General features: G+C 33.9%; 1 protein-coding gene across 7 annotated transcripts in view; it reads left to right on the forward strand.

Moving 5' to 3' along the window:
- The window catches only part of ULK4 (unc-51 like kinase 4), a 627,906-nt gene that overhangs the window by 36,506 nt on the left and 567,870 nt on the right, over window positions 1-23,530 (forward strand). For 5 of the 7 annotated variants that reach the window (XM_031940060.1, XM_031940061.1, XM_031940057.1 and 2 more), the window contains exons 11-16: window positions 2,059-2,152; window positions 3,488-3,592; window positions 5,594-5,654; window positions 9,127-9,308; window positions 13,466-13,512; window positions 15,136-15,214. In XM_031940060.1, coding sequence (XP_031795920.1) covers window positions 2,059-2,152; window positions 3,488-3,592; window positions 5,594-5,654; window positions 9,127-9,308; window positions 13,466-13,512; window positions 15,136-15,214 — 568 coding nt within the window. The remainder of the gene's footprint in view (window positions 1-2,058; window positions 2,153-3,487; window positions 3,593-5,593; window positions 5,655-9,126; window positions 9,309-13,465; window positions 13,513-15,135; window positions 15,215-23,530) is intronic. The other 2 variants (XM_031940058.1, XM_031940059.1) reach the window with 2 other exon arrangements.

Consider the following 23,530-nt stretch of genomic DNA (forward strand, 5'->3'; position numbering starts at 1 on the left):
AAAACTGTTTGGAGACTTATACATGAACTTAATTCCTGTGCCTCTAATTTTATGTTCAAAATTTTAAGTAAATCTGATTAAAACCTATGCTTTTTTTGGTTTGTTTTTGCCAAATGAAATCATTCGCCCTATTTGTAAGACATTGATTTAAGGCTGCAGAAGTTGCTTTTCTATAGACATGGGCCATGTGTGAAAGACTTAAGTTGTGGTGTGTTTTTTTCATGTATTGGTTTCTATTTCTATATATGGCTAAGGAGTATGGTGAGGTTTAATTTTGTCTTTATCCATTAATTCACAACTATTCATCTACCAATTCACAACATATACTTAATGTGGGCAAGGCCCAGTGCTAGGAATACAAAGGTGAAAAACAGCAAACAGTTCCTGCCTTAGAGAGGTTGATAATTTAGTCAGAGAATGATGCTATCTACAGATGTATAGATGCACACATCTCCATAATGTGAAAAATTATTATAATATATAATATTATATAATGGTGTAATATAACATAAATAATTATGTACCTATTGAAATAATATGTAAAAATATATGTAATAAATATAAATAATAATATATAATATAATATATAATTATATATTATAATATATAATAAAATCTAATAATAAATATAATTATTATAATATAATATAATAGAAAAGTATTGAATACATAAGAGAGAACTTATAAATGTCCCAAAATATCATCACCAAAGACCTTACAGATGAATTAAAGAATTTTTCATAGAATTCATTATATATTTTATACTGTTCCTTGAAAGAGAATAATGATGTTAGTAGTTAGAGATGGATGAGGGGGAATTCACTGTAGGCAGGAGTTTTACACACCTTTCAAAGACCCCAAAACTAGTTGAGAATATTTTACTTTTCCAATTGCATGTAAAGATAGTTTCAACATTCATTTCTTGTAAGATTTTGAGTTTGAAACTTTTTCTCTTTCCCTCCGCTTACTAACTCTCTTCTCCCCAAGATCAAGCATTCTGATATAGATTATACAAGTACAATCATTCAAAGCCATTTGAAAAAAAATTAGGTAAATGCGAGTAAAATAATGTTGGCTTGGTTGAATAGGACCAGGTCAAAGAGTGAAATGTGAAGCAGGTTGTTTGATAATCAGTGGGGAGCCACTGACAGCTTTTAGAAGCAGAGTAAACATGAGCGACCTCATGAAGTATGAAGGTTGGTCTAGAGAGTTTGGGGTGTGTGTGAGAAGAACTGTCATCCGCAAGGGGGATTTAACTTGTTTTATTTGTCTCTAGAGGGCAGAACTGAGCACAGGGGGCAGAAGGAACAGGGAGGCACATTTGGGCTCAGTGAGATCCTGAAAAGTGTGGATTGTTTGGATGAATGGCATGCCTGAGTGGCGACATGGTGGCAGCTTCTTGGAAGCTCCATGGGCCAGATGAAAAGAGATGCTTATTTAGCTGCTATTGAATTAGAGCCTCTGAGATCCTTTCTGAGTGGAGACTGGAGTTTTATGACCGCTCTGTTTCCAAGGAAAAAGTGACAGGGCAACAAATTGGATAAAGCCAGATGGGTGAAGTTAAAGAGCCTCAGTGTATTGTTGATTCCCACGGTCTTTAGTTTCTTTCTCTCTCTCTCTCTCTCTCTCTCTCTCTCTCTCTCTCTCTCTCTCTCTCTCTCTCTCTCTCTCCTCCCTTTCTCTTTTTCCCCATCTTTCCTTCTTTCTCTGTGTACACCACACGTATAATAGATGTAACAATTTAGTAACTCAGATCAGCAGATTGATCCAACTAAAGATGTACCATTCATAAAGCTTTTAAATTAACTTTGTCCTACGGTTGGAGTCCAATAAATCTAGGGAATGATGTTTTATGAATTTGGGTCCTGATCTGTTTTAAAATTGATCAAACTAAAGATATACCATTCATAAAGCTTTTAAGTTAACTTTGTCCTATGGTTGGAGTCCAATAAATTTAGGGAATGATGTTTTATGAATTTGGGTCCTGATCTGTTTTAAAAATACATTGTCAGCATTACGAAATCTAATTTAATATTTGGGATTGTTGTTTCCTTTCAGTTCTCGCCCCACTCCTAGAACCAGCACTGCAGTGGGATTGGGCCATTCTGATATTGGAATCCATAAACCAGCCCTGCAGATTTCTTCAACAGAGGTGAGCGTAAATAAGGGAAAGCAACTTTTTTTTAGCATAGAAACACAAAATGTAAGTAAATTAATAGGGAATGACTTTTAGAACTATTTGTATTGGTTTCTAATAGTTATCTTTTGGTACAGATTGTGAAATTAAGTAGCATTCCTTGTTCTTCTGGCAAACGTATTGTTGCTTCATAAATGTTGAAATGCAAAAGCCTAATGAGTTGATTCAAACATCCGTGGAAGAAGAGTGGACTAGTATGTTTTTCAAAGTTGTAGGTTAATTGTATCTTTATTTCATAATTATGGCTGTAATAATTATCAGTATCAGTTATGGAAATTTAATTTTTTCTTATTAAAAATCTGCTAACTCATGAAATGGATTTTTAAAAGTAACTCAGTGTAAAAATGGAGTTAGTAAAATCTACTTTACTTACAACTTGGATCATGGAAATAAAAGTTATCCTATCTAACCACACTAATATTATCTCTGAAATAAGATGCAGCAGAGTCATAGAAGATTTTTCTTCTATTCCAAGGTTCAGTCCATTCAACCAAGTGGTAATAGAAATGTAGCCTGTTGCAATCAGTGAGAGGAGGCATATGAGAAGATCACTGCATGAAAACAGTGTCTTCATTAGCAATCACAGCCCAGGTTCTTAAAGACAAGGTCCTATATTTTAAGTCAGGAATGAATAACAAATAAAATTCAGCTCACTAGAGTATATCCAAACACTTAAGTGTGCCATGGTCAAAGAGTATTGAAACTTGAAGGAACCTTGGAAGAGTGAGCTGAAACCAGAAAAGGGACATGAAAAAGCTAGTACCAGAAACCAGGTAATCCTTTTAAAGCTGGTAGTGGAAGTTTTCTTTTGGAGTCCTAGTAATGTGAGAAGTTTCCCTTTCTCGTGGGATTGGTGTTAACATTGTGGTTAATTTTGAAATTGCTGCCCTCATTTGTGACTTCAAGGGAGAGAGCTGATTGAGAAAATCTAGCTGAGTGACTGTGCTATATTAGTGTACCAACAGTGGAAAATCCAGTTTTCTCTATAGGCCTTTGAAATGAATTTAGGAATGGATCCACTTCCATTGAAGTTTTGGTCTTTATCTTCTCAGTGTTATGGGATATCAGCAAAAGAAAACATTGTTTGCAGAAAGTGGAAAAAAGTATTTAGTTTGTTATAAACTTGCATTATCCTATTACCTGAAGTGACATTCTTAGGGATATCTTTTAAAAACTCTTTCATTTGTCAAATTAGAGGGATGTCCTGAAGCAATGAGATTACAGATTTACTTGGCCATTTGAATAATGTGTCAAAGAAAAGATAGTTGAGTATTGGTTCCTTTTTTTCAGGTGAAAAATTCATATTTATCTCAGCAGGACATGGAGTCCAGAATGAAGGAGCTCATCTATACTGATGCTGATCTCATTGTGACCCCAATAATTGATAATCCAAAGGTATGAAAAAATGTAAAAATCATAGTGCAAATTCTGAAACCTGCAATACATTTTTGGGCAAAGTATGTTTTGACTTATATGTGAACAGCCTTCTGGTGGCATTTCTCTAGTGTTTTTTCTCCACTCCTGATTTTCCCTCTAACCCCATCTCTTCCTCCCCTTCTAATTTGTTTGTTGTCCTATATTCTTCTAATGTATCTAATCTTCTTGTCATATACTCTACCATTCTGATACTTTGCACCCCTCATTGTTTCTCTGGTAAATTTCATTGCTCTGTTTTTTTTTATCTGCTTTCCTTTTTTCCTTCTTTCCAGTCTACATATCAAAGTCTTTTTGCTCTGGTTTCTCTTTTTTAGATTCAGATCTAGTCATTTTCCATTCATCTTTCCTTCCATGATCTTTCCCTCCATCATCCATCAATCAATTAACAACATTTGTTGAACACCTATTATGTACCACATGCCTTATCTTTGTTCCTCTCCTGGTCTAACTCCTAGAGGTTCTACTTTTTCTCTGTGGACTTTTCCTGTTTGCCTTCTGGTTTTATTTATTTATTTATTTATTTATTTATTTATTTATTTATTGCTGATCTTCATCTGCATTTAATTTCTGGTCATTTCTTTTCTTTTTCCTGTCTCTTTCTTATTTTTTTCAAGATTTGTTTTTAATCTCCATTTCCAGTTCCATTAACTCTTTAACCTCTATTTCTCTTTCCAACCTGGAAAATCCTCTTTTCCTCTGCCTGATATAGTAGAAGGAATAAAAATATTGAAATCAGGAGATGTGAGTTCGTTTCTGTCTCTCACACACTTATTAGCTGTGTGACCAAGAGCAAGTCATTTAGCCTCTCAAAAATCTGTTTCCTGTAAATGGGTGTTATAGCTGTTGCTGCTGGTATTATAGTTGCATTATGTACCTTACAGTTATGAGAAAAAGAGCTTTGAGGTCTTTAATTTTATATATGAAATACAGTGTCTATAAATATGTTTTATTATTATTTCTGTCCATCAAGAATCTTTGCTTGTTTCTTTCATGTTTCTGAGAAACTCCTATAACAATGACTTTGGTATAATTAATTTGGCAATTCATCATGTATAGCCTTATGGGATTACACAGTTATTTAGTTTTTTAAAATTCCTATTTACCAATCACCACTTTTTTGTGTTTTATATAACATTTTTAAAGAGAATTCAAAAGAATCATTGAGGATACCACGAATCCTTTGCTCCCTTCTCCTATCTTTGGACAGAAAGAAGCAGGTTTTCTCAAGCCATATTTCACAGTAGAAATCATGTTACCGTAACACAGTTGAGTGAAAGATGTAGAGAATCCAAGGTACCATTGTTCTTATTGTTTGTTTCACTGTTGAGGAAAAAAAAAGAATTTAATTTGGTAGAGCAGAAACTGCCTTAACCATCCTTTTCCTTCAAATTGTTCCCCATGTATATTTGAAAATGATAGAAGATTCTTTGAAATTGTAACAATGGAGACAACCTTGTTTTATATGGCAGAAAATCCTACCTCTATGGGTCCCAGTTTCTGCATCTGAAAAATGAGGGAGTTGTACTTGGAGATCTCCAAGGTCCCTCTTGCCTCTAAATAAATGATCCTGTGGTCCTGGGAGCTCAATTTAACTGCAGGCATAGACTTTAATTTTCTTGATGACATCAACTGAGTCTTATTTATGTCTTCTGAATTGCTTAGAATGTTGTATTGCACATAGTAGGTCTTTGATAAAAAGCTACTGAATCAGTCATTCAGTCAGAAAACATTTGTTAATCATATGCCATGAATGAGGCCTATTCCTGGGCACTGAGTATACAGATACAAAAGTAGAGGAACATATGCTTTTAAAGAACTTTCTTTCTATCAAATTTGTCAGTTACCAAATGATTTAAATCAATATGTAAAATTTTTGTTTTTATCTGTAATGAATGTTTGACATTATTACCTATTTGATATCTGATACAATCTTGAATGGAACTTTTTTTTTTAACACAGATAATGAAACAACCACCCATTAGATTTGATATGAAAATGCTACACTTACCAGCATATACAGGTATGTTCTTGGAAAGCTTCCAAACTATAAATAAACTTTTAGATACATTTTAATATGGCAGCATTTTCTATGTGAACAACTATTCTACTTTGCTAATTATGAACATATGCATCCAGACCTTGATTGCTTGATAATCTGTCTACATTATGGATTACTAGGAAAAAATAGCACATACATAGAAAACGAAATTGCTCCCTTTTGGGGCCAACCTAATCATCTTACCAACTAAGTGCCTTAGACCATTTCCCATTCCATACAAGAGGGTAATCCCTGCATGAAACAGAGAACTGCTCCTGTTATGGAGTTAGGTGATAGTAAATCCTCCTAGGGAAGGAATCAACATAGTATTTTAGGCAGAGCAATGGACTTGTCCAGGATGTCTGCTTTTGAATCCTAACTCTTGTACTTATGTGATCATAAGCTTGTTTTTGTTGTTGTTGTTCTTCAGGACACCCAAACCTGTCATGTTGCAACCTTGAGTTTTTAAAGGGATGGGGTCTACAGAAGTCAAATTGAGAAGGCAGGAAGTAGAATGCTTAGATCAGCCTGCTTAGGATACTTAAGCCTGAGCCACCTCTCAGCGCCTTGAAGAACACAATGTTCATTGCCCATAGAAAGCTTCAAAAAGACCTTAGATAATATAGATGAGAACCAAACAAAGCCTTCAAATGTGTGTATAAGTTTGGAACTGACACAAATTCCTAATTCAGGAAGGAAGGCTAGAAAAAATGAATAAACAAAAAAAGATACCAATGACAGAAAATTATTATAGATCTAAGGCCATCCATGACACAGACTCAGAAGACTCACTTCACAGCAACTACAAACAAACCTTCCAACAAAAATCTAGTTGGACACAAATAGAAAACTGGAAGAAATTCACTAAGAGTTTTAAAAGATCTTCTAAAGGAAATGAGAACACTAGAGGATGGATTGGCCATTTGCAGCCTGACGGTCAAATCCTGTTCATCACTTGTTTGTGGGGCATGTAGAGGAAGGGTCAGACTCTTTGGTCATGAAGAAGCTTTGTGCATTTTATTTTACTAGTTGAAAAGATCCGTCATTTCATTGACGTGGGTACTTTTCTCCATTGAATCAGATTGAAGTTCTTCTATTCCTTGGCAGATGACTTCCTGTACTATTGTGGTAAAAAATAATCATCACAGATGATGAACATCTTAGCGCTTACCAATTCTGGCCCTTGATTGTCAGTCATTCCTTCAGCACACATTTATTTGCCTCTTGCTATGTTCCAGGCACTGTGTTAAGTGATGGGGATATGAGGAAAGGCAAAAATGTGATCCTTCCTCTTAGGGAACTCACATTCTAATGGAGGAGACACATGCAAACAACTCTGAAAAATCTATGCCAGGTGATCTCAGAGGGAGGGCTGGAGAGCACACTGGAAAAAGAAGGCATTTGCATGAGGTCGGGGAGGATGCTAGAAGCTAAGGGATAGGAGGGCAGGAAGGAGACTTATCTGGGCATGGGAACAACCAGGGCTTAGGTGTGGAGTTGGGAGATGGAGTATCGTGTTTGAAGAGTACTTGTCTGGAGCTTTTACTCAAAGCCTTCCCAGCTTGGTAGGACCCGCCAGAACCTGTGAGCCTCTTGGACCCCAGGGTCACCTGCTCTGGGGTCGGAGAAAGGTGGGTGGCCTGTGGGTAGCTGGAGCCAGCTCTGACATTTTCAGTCTAAACATTTCCCCCAGAAAACATTAGTCGCTACAAATGAGGGCTTGATTTATTATTTTTTTATTGACTGTCTAGACTTTAGGAAGTGTTAATAACAAAGATTAAATTCCAAAGTGTGTGTGCATAGATGCTCTTTTCTGGAAGGTTCGGTTGTTAAACATTTACCATCACACCCCTGTCTTGCCCTATAAGCATGACTTGAATTAGGCAGAAGAAGGCTCAAGCAACAAAGTTATTATCATACTGGAGGCCTGGGGACTAAAGGTTAATAATCATAATAATAACTGGCATTTATATAGTGCTTTAAGGTTGCCAAACTAAAGCATATCTATTCCCCTCCAAACTTGTACACTTTTTAATTGATTGATTTGACTGCCTTCTTTTATACTTCAAACAGCAGAGTGGGGGGGGGGAAGGTATAGGAGGGGAATAGAAAAAGCTCTTCACTTTAAGAGCACACATTTATTAAGAACCCACTGTGTGCCAGGCATTGTACTAGATATTGAGAATACAAAATTCATATTAGCAAGCATAAAATGCATGCAAATTCAATACAAGTTAAATGGAGATGAGAGTGTCAAGGTCATCCACTGCATCCCAAACTACTGACTTGGTTTTGTTGTGATTTTGTGCAACTTGACCTCATTGAAATCCAGTTTCAGATACGTGTCACTACATCATCCCATGTATCATTATTCCTCTTGGGGAACGTAGGATGAACAACAACAGTACCATGTTCAAATCTGAAAGATCGGGTTTGAAAAACACTTCCAATTTATCGATGATACTTCAGTGAGAGTTTCTTACTGAAAGAGGGGAAAAAAGAAAAAAATTAGAATTCTTTCTGAATTAATATGATTTTGCTTTTAGCTATTTTCTGAGTCAATATTTCAAATTTGGTTGTGTCACTGATGGACATTCACCCTTTCAGATTGTAAACCACTCTATCATGCGTGTGATTTTTTTTAAACTTAGTACTTAGAATTATTTGTTTTAGGTTTTTTAGGATAATAATAATAATAATCATTAGGTTTTAGGATAATAATTATTACAAAACTATAATCATACAAATGTTGCCAGTTATGTTATCCTAGTCAAGTAACTTAACATCTGCCTTAGTTTCATGGATGTATAAATTTGAAGTCAAATTTTCTTGATTCTAGGTCCAGTGTTTTAGTCACTGAACCTTACCTAGAATAAGGTCATTTTGACATCTATTTCTTTTATGTACAGAGTTCAAATGAAGGGAATGGGAGTTGCATAAGAAAAAGATGAGGGATTTAAAGAGTTAAAATAATAGTAGTAATAATGCACATTTATAGATCTCTTTAAGTTTGTAAAGATCTTTATGTTATCTCATTTCATGCTCTCAACAACCCATGAAGGAGATACTGTTTGTTTTCATTTTACAGATTGGGAAACCGAGACTGAGAGAGATTAAGCATACTTGCCAGGGTTCCATTGTGTCAACATAGCTAACATTGTGTGCTTTTATTCTGGGTTGTGATAGTGTAAGGCTTGTGGATGGCTTTTATTTTGGTATATTAGTTATGGATTTTTTAGGTCTTCTTCTCTGCCATCCAACCATTAATCCATTCTTAATCATATGCCAGTCTATTGAGCTTTTGCTTTGGATGTTTTTTTTTTTTAAAACGAATAATGTGAAATAGAAAAGGTTTTGAAGTCAATCTCTTTCTTTTTATGAAATTACTTTTCATGATGAAAGATTGTGTGCTTGTAAAACAGCTATTGCCCCTTCCCCCCCTTTTTTTTTTTAGCTGAGAAATTAATATTTTTAAAGGAACATGACTGGCATGACTTTTTACAACAAGTCTGTTCCCAGCTGGACACCACTGAGAAGAACACAGCAGCCCTGAGGGCTAAACTCAATCTGCTCTGCTACCTGTGCACTGTCGCCAACCACAAGGAGGTAGCCACAAAGCTGATCCACTCACAGCTGGTAAGAGCGATAGGGGGAGAGGAGGGAAGGGACGTGGCCACGTGGCCACCCAGCACAAGCGCTCTGTTACTCTTAAGGGGTGGTGTGATAAGTGTTCACTTTAGAAGCTAGAGGGAAGGCGGGGGGCTCTATAAAAAGGTGGAAATTCTGTCACTGATGAAAAATCATCAGTTGGAAAGTAAAAGCAAGCTTCCGGGTTTATTCACAATGTACATATTTGTATATGTGCATCTCTACAGCTATACAGTATTGCACATATATGTTCCTGTCATCACCAATTTCAGTGCGTAAAGAATCAAACAAGCCCCCTTTTCAAATAAAGCTTTCCTTTAAGTTACATTCAGGATTCTTTGTACATTGAGACATTGAGACCTTTTAAAGGTATTTTCAGATTTATCTGTTCCCCATATCTCTTTTATCTTAATTGCATAATTGTATTACATTTCTATGATTTTAAAAAAACCATTCCTATAGTATTGGATACTTGGTTGCTTCCAGTTGTCTTTTTACAATAATGTAATATTGTATCAAGAATTTTGAATAGCTAGGTTTTTCCCCCTTTGAATAACACTTTCAGAATTGGCTGTCAACAATGTAATTATTGAGTAGAAGAGTGACTATTTTTGTAACTTGTACTATGTCCTGCCAGATTGCTGGACAAAAAAAATTCCACAAATTTGCAATTCTATCAGCAAAGAGTAAGTGCATCTGTTTCTCCACAGCTCAGATGATATGGAATTTCATCACTTTTAATGAATTTGTCTATGATGAGTTTCAGCTAGTATATCAAAGTTGTTTTTTTCTTTAATTTTGAAGCATGTTATTTTTTTTCAGTTACATGTCAAAACATTTTATATATATATAAAATTTGACTTCCAAATTCTCTTTTTTCCCCCTTCCCTCCTCCCTCCACGTAATTTGCTACAAGTTATACCTGGGGTCACGCAAAACATATTTCTATATTAATCATGTTACAAAGGAAAACACAGAGCAAAAAAACCCTTCAAAAAAAAGTGAAAAAAAATATGCTTCAGTTTGCATTCAGATTCCATCAGTTCTTTCTCTGGAGGTAAATAGTATTTTTCATCATAGGTGGTATGATGTAAGGAGAGATATGGTCAATGCTCTCCTGGCCTGTGCTCTGGTCTGAGTGACCACAAACACTATTTTCCATTCTTTGACTGTGATGAGGGTCCCTATTTCCAATTGTTCTCCTACTACTGGGACTGTGATCTAGAACTACTTGGGAGCAATGTAACAGAATCCTGCACTTAGTGCTAGGAGCTAGAGGCTAGCTGCCTCTACAGTCAGTTGCCCCCATGGCCTGCTGCATGCTCCCTGTGCTGGAGTGTGCTCCACTCTCACCCTGCTTATATAGACCTTGTAAGTTGTCCTGGGCTGGACAACTGTTTTACTCTGTACATTTGTTGGTTCTGCTGCTCCAGAATTCATTTTGAAGTGTTATTTTAAATTGTTTGGAGGGGAATTTGGGAGAGTTCAGATGAATCCCTGCCTATACTCCTCCATCTTGGCTCCATCCCCCTCAAAGATTGTTTTAATTGCAACTGTGGTTATAAGTGAAGTTGGACAATTTTTCAAGTAATTATTAAAATTTATGTTTGTTCTTTTAAAAACTACCTTCATAAAAAGGTAGATATTTTTATGTTGTGATAAAACTACACATTTTTTTTTGGTAGATATTTTTGTGTTGTGAACTGGAACTTATAATTGGGATTTTTCAACAGTTCCTTATATGTTTTGGATGTCAGTTTTTAGTTATATTTCCTACAAATATTTTTCATTTAATTATATTTTTTCTTATATGATAATTTTTCTAGTATAGTATATCCATTTGTTAGAAATAATTAAATTTTAAAAAAAGCAGAAAAAGTGAAAAAAGGGAACAGAATCCTTTCCACAGTTGAGATAAATACTTGATAATATTTTTCTTCTATCTTTTCAAGAGTTCTTTTATTTGAGCTTCTCATTCAGCTGAAATTTGCTGTAGTCATGACTAACATGAGGATCCAATCCCTTTTCCATCAAATTGCCTACCACTTTTGCCAAAGTACATATTGAATACTGATCCTTCCCTCAGTTGTTATTTTTTAAAGTTTTGTCACACGCTCATCTTTTGAATAGATTTGGTTTAACATTAGCTGTATCTGTTCTGTCCCATTGATGAACTTCTCTATTTTTTCTTTAGTGCCAGAGAGTTTTGATGTTAACAATCCTTTTGTAGTTTGGGAACGCCAACCTTCCTTCATTAGTCAGCTTTTCTTTTTTACGTGACCTTCAATATTCCTTCCCATTGTTTTTCCAGATAAGGTTGTTATGGTTGCATCTAGTTCTATACGCAGAAACCTTGGTATTTTAATGGGTATTAAACATGGAAATTCTCTTGATATGTTTTGTCTTTTTTCTAACATTAATTCATCCTATTCATAAACACTGAAAGTCCTTGCATTTGTATAGGTCTTCTTTCATTATAGTTTTATAGTTCTTGTATAGTTCCTGTGTATTCCTTGTTTGGTTAATTCCCAAAGATTTCATGATTTTTGTTGTCATTGTGAGACAAGCTTCTTTTCTTCAAAAATTTTTGTTACTATTAAACAGTAATACAAAAAGATTTTATCCTAGAACTTGGCTGAATTCAGTTATTTTCTCTGTTAATTTTTTGATTGTAATGTTTCTATTTTCTTTATCAAATCTTCTTGCAGGTAGAATTTTGTTATAAAGCCCCACATTGGAAGTGATTGAAAGTGATAATTCTTAATTTGTCTCCTGTCATTGGCACACTTGTGCATTATGACTAAGTCAAAGTTTCTTCCAGTTGTTCTGAGAAATCCTTGTTGGGCTGAAAGAATGTCTGTATGTTCACTTTCAGGATACTATTATTTTAGTAGAAAATTTTAATGTATAGGAGGGAATTGAAACTCTCTCATTCCATAAGTCATTCCCCAATTGATTACCCATTAATTGATTAAAGCCTAAGGATATGAACAGATAATTTTCAGATGAAGAAATTAAAGACATTTATAGCAATATAAAATGCTCTAAACCACTATTGATTAAAGAAATATAAGTTAAAACAGCTCTGAGATAATACCTCACACCTATCAGATTGGTTAAGATGACAGGAAAAAGTAATTATAAATGTTGGAGGGCTGTGGGAAAACTGGATCTCTATTGCATCTTTGGTGGAGTTGTGAACTGATCCAACCATTCTGGAGAGCAATTTGGAAGAATGCCTAAAGGGCTGTTAAATCGTGCATGCCTTTTGACCCAGCAGAACCACTATTATGAGTCTGTATTCCAAAGATATCAAAAAAAGGAGAGAGGATCCAATGTACAAAAATGTTTGTAGAAGCTATTTTTGTGGTGGCAAAGTATTAGAAATTGAGTAGATGCCCATCAATTGGTGAATGACTGAATAAGTTATGGCACATGAATGTAATGGAATATTATTGTTCTATAAGAAATGATGAATAGGCTAATTTCAGAAAAGCTTGGCAAGACTTACATAAACTGATGCTGAGTAAAGTGAGCAGAACCAAGAGAACATTGTACACAGTAATAGCAAGATTGTATGATGATCAACTATGATATACTTGGCTTTTCCCAGCAATTTGTTTATCTGAGACAATTCCAATAGACTTGAGATTTAAAATGTATTTACGTCCAGAGAGAGAAATATGGAGACTGTGGATTAAAGCATACTGTTTTCACTTTTTTTTTTTTTTTTGCTTTTTTCCCTTCATGGTTTTTTCCTTTGATTCTGATTTTCTCTTTCACAACATGACTAAAATGATTGTGCATGTATAACCTACATCAGATTGCTGTTTTGGGGAGGGAGGAAGAAAAATATTTGGAATTCAGAGCCTTAGAAAAATGAATGTTGAAAATTATCTTTACATGTAATTAGAAAAATAAAATGCTATTGAAATTTTAAAAAAGAAACTCTCATTCTTAATTTTGTGTTTTTCTATAATTCCCATGCTTAGCCCTCATATATCCTTAAATCCCCATAGTGTTTTATGGAGAAGTTCATGTTTTAACTGGATACAAAGCTATCTTCAAGTGGAAAACTTATCTGTTCCCATGCATTCTTCATATTGGCTTATAAAATGTCTGTTTTGACTTTTTTTTTATCCTAGTTGCCATTGCTAATCCAGCAGCTCCGAGCAGCTCCAAATTGGGATATGTAAGTAACATTTTCATTTTCTTAAGCATTATTTCTCACTATGTTATCACTTTTATTACTTTATATTGACTGTACATTCACAGAATGGCAGGTGCCTCAAAGAACATTAAACTCTGCAAGAAACATGTTATTTTTAATCTTTTAAAAGACTTATAATAAACCTTCAGTGCTTACTATTGTAAGTTATTTCAAAATTATCTTTTGCATGGGACATGAAGACAAAATTGTCTTCAATTTTAGAATTTGCATCAGCTGTTGAGCCATCTTTGTATGTTTAAGGATAATGGTTTAAATTGCCCTTTTCTCAGTATGATCATTTAGTCCTGGGAGTAAGTTAGCTTCTTGTGTAAAGTGTGTGATCTCTACCCACCACCTCGCCTCCTGGGAATGTCTTTTGTTCACTTATTTATTCTTTCTACTCACATACTTAAGTATCAGTATATTGTAGGAGATACACAAGCTAGAAACAGAGCAAGGCTTGTCTTCAGGGAGCTTACTTTTACTGGCTGGAAGCCACATATACTCAGTTAATTACGTTTAATGTGCAAAACACTCAATATTGTAGTAATTTTGAAGATGTAAAGAGATCTACTAGTTGGGGTTGGCCTGAGCTGGGTTCCGAGGGAGTGGATGTCAGCACTAGGTTTTGAAAGTCATTTTCTGAACATTTAATACTTTATGAATAAATTCAAGATGCTAAATAAAAAACAATACATGAAATGAAATAAATTCAGTGAAATATTGTTTTGTTAAACATTCTGTTTCCCAAGTTCCATTCTTGTATTGCCCGCTGCCTTTTGGATCTCTAACTTCTCAGGCCCCTGAAATTCAGCTTGCCTACAACAGTATTTCCTCTCTCTTCCATTCCTCTTCCCTTCCCCCCTTTCTTTCGAGGTCTACACTTTCCTTCCATAGTGTCACAAAAAGGACACACCACCTCCTATCTCTGTGCCTTTCACTTGTGCCTCCACCTCCAGTCCTGAGTCCTCCTTCTACCAGAAAGCTTTATCCTTCTTGCCCTCACCCCCACCCAGCCCCAGCTGCTAGTGTCCTTCCTTCCACAAATTAAAGTTGTATTTATTTTATATGGGCTCATTCATCTGCATATTGTGTCCCCCAATTGAAGAAACAACCATTTCTGTCTTTGTCTGTCTAGCCCCTTGTAGGAGGCTGAGCACATGGGAGGGAGACACTGAATAAATGCTTGTACTGTTTTTATAGCATTTGTTTATAAAGATAACAATACCTAGTTTGGGAGCAGTCCCTCTTTTTTCTCCTTGAACTTATAACCTTTCTTTAGGTTGGTTTTGAGGTGACATGATTGAAGCAAATGTCTTATCAGTCAGCACAGAAGGATAAGGATCCCTAGTGCCTTTCACCTTTATTTCAGTTATTCAAATTCTGAAGAGAGCTTTTATAACTGAGATTGGCAAAATGTTATACATTAGTGTTACACAAATGCTTTGTGGCTCTTTCAGATCTATGTTGTTGTGTATAGTAATTCATAATGAATATTACTTACTGGTTGATATTCATCCAGTGCCACTAATAAATTCTTAGATACTTAAGCTTCTTTTCAGTTTTTTTTTCTTCAGAGGCCAACTAATCTTTGTCAATTCACAGACGGGCCAAGGTTGCCCGGGTGATTGGATTGCTGGCATCTCATACAATTGAACTCCAAGAAAATGTGCCTGTCAGTGAGGTAATTTTTCTTTTCTTACTTTCATATTGTGAAAGGTTAATAAGCATATTGATTTATTAGCTAACTGAAATTTACACAGTTTTTATTAACTTCTACTTAGATTTTCTTCAAGTTGTTGTGAAAAATGAGTTTATAATGAAACACTATTAAACCAATAATTTGACCCATACCAGTCTGTGTTGGAGTTACCACCATTGTTAAAGAGTAAGTTATGGAAGAGTAACAGGAAATTGTGTGCCATGATGAAGGTACTATTAACAGTTATTCTTGTATTACTGCTATGGTACTTGGTAATAACTAAATAATTGAAAACTAGTGAGAACAATGGAATTTTCATTTGAATTTTTACAATAAATTCTTGAAGCAGAATAAATTTCTTTGTTAGCTCATAATAGTAACATAAGGAGAATTGTCAATTAATTATTTACTAAAAATATCGTCTTAGTGCAACCAGTTATTTCATGTATTGATACAGAGGAATGTTACTTAATTGATGAAATGACTAAGCAGTCATTTCAGATGGCATAAATAAAATTTGCTCCACTCTGTTGATTGTTTGAATATCCCTAGGGATAGCAGACTCATTTTATTCAGTTCTTGGTAAGTCACTTAGCTTTGTTGATAGATAGGAGCTTGATGTTGAGCTCATCCAAGAGGCATTTAAAGATACTGAAAAGATAAGAAGCAAACAAGAAATGGGCCAATTCTGTTAGCTTTTTTATAAATGCCTATGTTAATTATCAATGGCAGTGGACCTCAATGCAATATTGATGGAATAATGCAGTAATGAGGAAGCAGAAATGCTAGAACTTGAAAACAGGAAAAACAGGTGGGTAAGACTAAGTGTGCTATTCCTGCTGGAATAGATTACTAACTAGTCCTTGGCAGAGAAAGCTAGAATTATACCTCAGAAGCTCTCTGTATTTCATATACTAACAAATGACAGATTCCTGACTGTAAATACAGATCTCAAAAGAGTCTGATGGATTTAGTAAACAAAAAAATCTTCATTGGAGCTAGATTATTATTATGGGAAGAACTTTTGTCCACAATCTCCTGAATATAACAGTGATTCATAAAAGCACAAGAGCCATGTTTTTGATAAATTTAACTATACTAAATACATATAATCACCAGAGAAAGATTGAATGAAAAACTTTCAAAATACAGAGATGTAGCACAAGACCAACAAGGATTGGTCCATATCATCCCAGTTATCCTGTCAGCTATTACAGTGGTCCCAAAGACTTTTTCAGTGAAGCTAAAGAGCATGAACTGCCATTCCAGAGCTTTTATGCAGCTATAGAAAGTAGTTATTTAATCCATTTGTGTAGCGTAATGACTTGTTCTAGGATTCTTATTATATGAATTCCATACAAAAAGAAAAGATAATAATAATCTAATACCAAAAGATGAGAATGAGAAAATAATAATAACTGAAATTTATATAATGCTTAAATGTTTCCAAAGCACTTCTTCATGCATGTTTTCATTTGATCCTTACAACAATCCTATGAAGTCATTTCTACATCTAGTTCCCATTTTGTAGATGAAGAAGTGGTTTTAGTTCATTTAGAGAGGGGTTAAGTACCTCACTTGGTTTCATGTAGTTAGTAGTAAGTGGCTGAGATGGCTGTCTATAATAGCAAAAGTTAAAGGGAAGACACATCGTAGTAATAGGAGAACAAAAAGTGGCAGAAAGAATATTGAAGAAATGTAGGCTTAGAAAAGATGTAGGGCTGGATATGTAGCAAGAACAGGTGGATAGACTGCCTGAGTATTAGCACTGTTATCCATGGAATACAAAAAAAAAAAAAAAAAAAAAAAAAAAAAAAAAAAAAAGACTCAGACAAGACATCCATTTGTTGGGCAGATTCCCTATGAAGATTACTGAGAAATCATGGATAAGAATTGCACAGAATAAATGAAAATGCGTTGTGACCTCTTTTGGAGCAACTACCCACATTATTGAGATCACTGGCCTGTTTAAATATTCTGAAAAATGATATAGACCCACTCAAGTTTAAAGCAAGATATATTTAGGACCAGTATAATAGTTGTTTTATTATCTTCTCAAGTGCTCACTGCCTGCCCATAGTAAATGCATAAGAAATATTGCTGCATAAGAAACCTTCCAGATTGTATTTATATTACTAAATACACTATATTAGTAAATTAAAATTACTAAAATTTAAATTACTAAATTACTAAATTTATAGTACTAAATTACTAAGTACTAAAAATTTAAAGATTTAAAATTTTCTCCATAGTCAAATTCTCACATAGATGGAAAGTCATTGAATCATCATGTAATCATATTTATGGAAATTATTTGAACTCTAGCTTCTCTTTTGTTTTGTTATGATCTGTATTGTTGGAGGGAGTAAACTATTGATGAGATCACAGATACATTGTTATATTAAATTATATGGTTTCCCATGTACCAATAATGATTAATCTCTTAAAGAACTTGTTTCCCCCCCTTTTAAAACTACTTTTGGGGGCAGCTAGGTGGCGCAGTAGATAGAGCACCAGCCCTGAAGTCAGGAGGACCTGAGTTCAAATCTGACCTCAGACACTTAACACTTCCTACCTGTGTGATCCTGGGCAAGTCACTTAACCCCAATTGCCTTGGCAAAAAAAACAAAAAACAAAAAACAAACAAAAAAAAAAACAACTATTTTTGGAGAATAGAAGAGTTATATGTTGCTTTGTTGCTTTTTGGATGTGACTATTTCATGACCTTATTGGATTGTATATATATTTCTATTTAGAACATAAAAGTATAGAAGAGAGGCAGCATGGAATCTGAAGGATAGAGATCTGATCTGAAAGCTAGGAGGAGCTATATTCAAACTGTGCTTCTAACACAGTCTTTGTTTGTGATTCAGGTAAATCACTTGACCTCTCAGTGATCCAAACAACTTCTTAGACTAAAAGTTTCAAAGCAGGTGTTGATCTCCATTAGAAAGTAAAATTTCATTATTATTAAGTTCCCCAATCAATGAAATCAGAGGTATAGTGTCTTTCCCTCTATGTCATGATTTATGCACATAGAGTGTTAAGCACTGTGACACATCAAACAAACAATCCCTTCTCCCCTCCCCCACCAATAAAAACCCCAAAAACTCAGACCCCAAGGTAAAACAGGTTTCTATCTCTTAGGAAGCTTGTATTCTAAGGGAAACAGTCTTTTTTTTTGAATTCTGATTAATTTTTTAAGTGCACTGTGTTTTGTACTCAACAAATATGTACAAACTAGTTCAAAAAATAAGAAAACAAATAGATTATTTCTTTTGTTTTCCCATTAGTGGATGATGGTGAATCAATTTTGCTTATAGCTTCTATCCCTTGAGAAAAAAAATAGCAACTCGAGTTATTCGAAGAAATTTGTGACTTTTCTTATCAAGGATCCTGATTATTAACAGGCCTTTATTTCAGTTAGCTTTAATCTGTTCCTTCATAATGAAGCAGTTCATCATTTTCTGATATTTGTTACACATGTTCAACTAAAGTCTGTATTATTACTTCAGGCATATGCTCTTGGAATCAGAAAGCAAGAATGAAATTATTTTGAAAGATGAAACATGGTTAAGCATATTTTTGGTTCCAGTTTGCTGAGGTCATAGATTACTGAAACATCTGGGGTGTGTGTATGTGTGTGTGTGTTTAAAATACCTGATAACTCTAGTGATCATCATTATATTTAGCTCAAAAGTATATTATCTAATCACCATTAGCAAACCTGGTTTTGGATGAGTAGAATTGTCTCTCTGGAATTTTTTGTTTATTTTATAAAAGTTGTTTACCATTTGGGTGAGAGATTTTTTTTTTTAAATAATGGCTTTTTAGTTTCAAAATACATGCAAAGATAGTTTTCAACATTCACCCTTGTAAAAACCTTCTGTTCCAAAGTTTTCTCCCTTCCTTTTTCCATCCCCTCCCCTAGAATAGCAAGTAATTCAATATATGTTAAACTTGTATAATTCTTCTATACATATTTTCACATTTTTAATGCTGTACAAGAAAAACCAGATCAAAAAGAGAAAAAATGAGGGAAAAAAGCAGGCAAATAACAAAAAAGGTAGAAAAAAACTATATAGTGATCGACATTCAGTCTCCATGGTCCTCTTTCTGGGTGCAGATGTCTCTCTATCACAAGTTTATTAGAATTGGCCTGAATCACCTCATTATTGAAAAGAACTAAGGACATCACAGTTGGTTGTCACATATTCTTGCTGTTGCTGTGTACAATGTTCACTTAATTCTGCCCACTTCACTCAGCATCAGTTCATGTAAGTCTCTTCAGGCCCCTCTGAAATCATCCTGCTCATTATTTCTTATGGAAAGATAATATTCCATAATATTCATATATCATAACTTATTCAGCCATTCCCCAATTGATGGGCATCTATTCAGTTTCCAGTTCCTTACCACTACAAAAAGGGCTGCTACAAATATTTTTAGACATTTGGGTCTTTTTCTCTTTTTTTATGATCTCTTTGGATACAGGCCCAGTAGAGATATTGATAGATCAAAGGGTATGTACAGTTTGATAACCCTTTGGCTATAGTTCTAAATTGCTCTCCAGAATGGTTAGATCAGTTCACAACTCCACCAACAATGTATTAGTGTTCCACTTTTCCCACATCCCCTCCAACATTCATCATTATCTTTTCCTGTCATCTTAGTCAATCTGAGAGGTATGTAATGGTACCTCAGAGTTGTTTTAATTTCTATTTCTTTGAGCAGTAATGATTTAGAACACCTTTTCATATAACTAGAAATGGTTTCAGTTTCTTAATCTGAAAATTGTCTATTTATATCCTTTGGCCATTTATCAATCAGAAAATGGCTTATTTTCTTACAAATTTGAGTCAATTTTCTATGTAATTTAGAAATAAGGCCTTTATCAGAAGCCTTGGATATGAAGATTTTTTCCCCCAGTTTTCTGCTTCCCTTCTAATCTTAGTGCAATAATTTTGTTTGTACAAAAACTTTTGAATTTAATATAATCAAAATTATCCATTTTGCATTTCATACTGTACTCTACTTCTTCTTTAGCCATAAATTCCTTCCTTCTCCATGGATCTGAGAGGTAAACTGTCCTTTGTTCTTTGAATTTGCTCATAGTATCACTCTTTATGTCTAAATTATGAACCAGTTTTGACCTTATCTTGGTTAGGTGTTGGTCAAGCCTAGTTTCTGCAATGCTAATAATTTCCAATTTTCTCAACGATTTTTGTCATATAATAAGTTCTTATCCTAGAACTTTGGGTTTGTCAAACACTAGATTACTACAGTTACTATTATGCCTTGTGAACCTAACTTATTTCACTGATCAGCTACTCTATTTTTTAGCCAGTACAAATATTTTTGATGACCACTGCTTTATAATATAGTTTTAGGTCTGGTCCAGTTAAGCCACCATCTTTTGCTTTTTTTCTCCATTAATTCCCTTGAAATTCTTGACCTTTTGTTCTTTCAGGTAAAATTTGTTATTTTTTTTTCTAGCTCTGTATAGTAGTTTTTGTGGGAGTTTGATTGTTGTAGATTAATAATAAGTAGATTAATTTAGGTAGAATTGTTATTTTTTAGTATATTAGCTCAACCTCCCCATTAGCACTTGATATTCTTTCATTTGTTTAGATCTGACTTTATTTGTGTAGAAAGTGTTTTGTAATTATGTTCATATAATTTTTGACTTTGTCTTAGCAGGTAGTCTCCCAAATATTTTATATTATCTCCATTTATTTTAAATGGAATTTCTTTTTCGTATTTCTTGCTGCTGGACTTTGTTGATAACATATAGAAATGCTGATGACTTATGTGTATTTATTTTGTAGCCCGAAACTTTGTTAAAGATGTTAATTGTTTTTAGTAGTTTTTGGCTGATTCTCAAGGATTCTCTAAGTATCATCATATCATCTGAAAATAGTGATAATTTTATTTCCTCATTGCTTACTCCAATTCTTTTAATTTCTTTTTCTTATTGCTAAATCTAACATTTTAAATATAATATTGAATAGAAATAGTAAAAGTGGGCAGCCTTGTTTCACCCTTGATCTTATTAGGAATGGTTCTAGTTTATCGCCATTCCATATGACACTTGCTGATGGTTTTAAATAAATGCTACCATTTTAAGAAAAATTCCATTTATTCATATACTCTCTAATGTTTTTAATAGTAATGGGTGTTAGATTTTGCCAAATGCTTTTTCTGTATCTATTGAGAAAAATCATATGATTATTGTTAATTTGGTTATTGATAAAGTCAATTATGCTAACAGTCTCCTTAATATTGAACCAGCCCTGTACTCCTGGTATAAATTCTACTTGGTTATGGTATATTATCCTGAGCATAACTTGTTGATATTTTATTTAAAATTTTTGCATCAATATTCATTAGGGAAATTGGTTTATACTTTTCTTTCTCTGTTTTGACCGTACCTGGTTTAGGTAACCGCATCATATTTGTGTCATAAAAGGAATTTGGTAGGACTTCTTTCCCTATTTTTCCAAATAGTTTGCATAGTAATGGAATTAATTGTTCTTTAAATGTTTGGCAGAATTCACATATAAATACATCTGGCCTTGGAGATTTTTTCTTAGGGAATTGATTAATAGCTTGTTCAATTTCTTTTTTAAAATGGAACTATTTAAGTAATTTATTTCCTTCTCTGTTAATCTGGACAATCTATATTTTTGTAAGTATTCATCCATTTCACTTAGATTATCAGGTTTATTGGCATACCAGTTGAGCAAAAGAGCATCTAATTATTGTTCTAATTTTCTCTTCATTGGTAGAAAATTTACCCTTTTCATTTTAGATATTAGCAGTTTGGTTTTTTTCTTTCCTTTTTCTAATCAAATTAACTAAAATATTATTTATTTTTTTTCATAAAACCAATTCTTTTTGTTTATTAGTTCAATAATTTTTTTACTTTCAATTTTATTGATCTCCCCTTTTATTTTCAAAATTTCAAATTTTGTATTTAATTGAGAGTTTTAAATTTGTTCCTTTTTTTTAAAGCTTTTTTTAGTTGCATGTCCAATTCATTGATGTTTTCTTTCTCTATTTTATTCAAGTAAGCAACTAGAGATATAAAATGTCCCCTAAGAACTGCTTTGGCTGCATCCCATAAATTTTGGTATGTTGTCTCATTATTGTATTCTCTTGGATGAAATTATTGATAATTTCTATGGTTTGTTCTTTTACTCACTTGTTCTTTAGGATTAGATTATTTAGTTTCCAATTAATTTTTGGTCTGTTTTTCCCTGGCCCTTTATTGCATGTAATTTTTATTGCATCATGATCTTAAAAAGATGCATTTGCTATTTCTGCCTTTTTGCCTTTGATTTTGAGGATTTTATGCCTTAATACATGGCCAATTTTTGTCTAGGTTGCATGTACTGTCGAGATAAAAGTATATTCCTTTTTGTCCCCATTCAGTCTTTTCCAAAGGTACTTAGCTTTTCTAAAATTCTGTTTACCTCCTTAATTTCTTTCTTGTTTATTTTGTAGTTTGATTTATCTAATTCTGATTGTGAGGTCGAGATCCCCTACTGGTATAATTTTGCTGCCAATTTCTTCTTGCAGCTTTCTTAACTTCTCCTATAGGAACTTGGATGCTATACCATTTTGGTGCATATATGTTTAGCATATTATCTATGGTGCTCTTTAGAAAGATATAGTTTCTTTCCTTATGTCTTTTAATTAGATCTATTTTTGCTTTTGCTTTATCTGAGAATATTATCCTTGCTTTTTTTAAACTTTGTTTTAAACTTCAGTTGAAGCATAATAGATTCTTCTTCAGCTTTTTACCTTTTAACTTTACTCTGTATGTATCACTCTGATTTAAATGCGTTTCTTGTAAACAAAAAATTATCGGATTCTGGCTTTTAATCCAATCTGCTCTCTGCTTTCATTTTATGGGAGAGTTCATGCAATTAACATTCATAATTAAAATTACTAACTCTGTATTTCCCCCCATCTTATTTTCTCTAACTTTTCTCTTTTCTTTCCCACTTTCCCTCCTCCCCACTATTTTGCTTCTCACCATCATATCCCTCAGTCTACCCTCCTCTTTTACAGCCCCTCCTCCCTTTCACCTACTGCTTCTGTTCTCCCTTCTAATATCTCCCCTTTCTTTTTTCTTTTCTCCTAGTATAGGATGAGACAAGTTTTTCTATGATACCAAGTATATCTGATATTCTCTCTTTGATAAGAGTTAAGATTCATACAATGCCCATCCTCCACCCTTCTTTCCCTCAGTTGTAATAGGTCATTTTTGTCTCTTCATGTGATGTAATTTAC

This window comes from Sarcophilus harrisii, chromosome 5 (genome assembly GCF_902635505.1).
Source record: "Sarcophilus harrisii chromosome 5, mSarHar1.11, whole genome shotgun sequence".
NCBI classification, from domain to species: domain Eukaryota; kingdom Metazoa; phylum Chordata; class Mammalia; order Dasyuromorphia; family Dasyuridae; genus Sarcophilus; species Sarcophilus harrisii.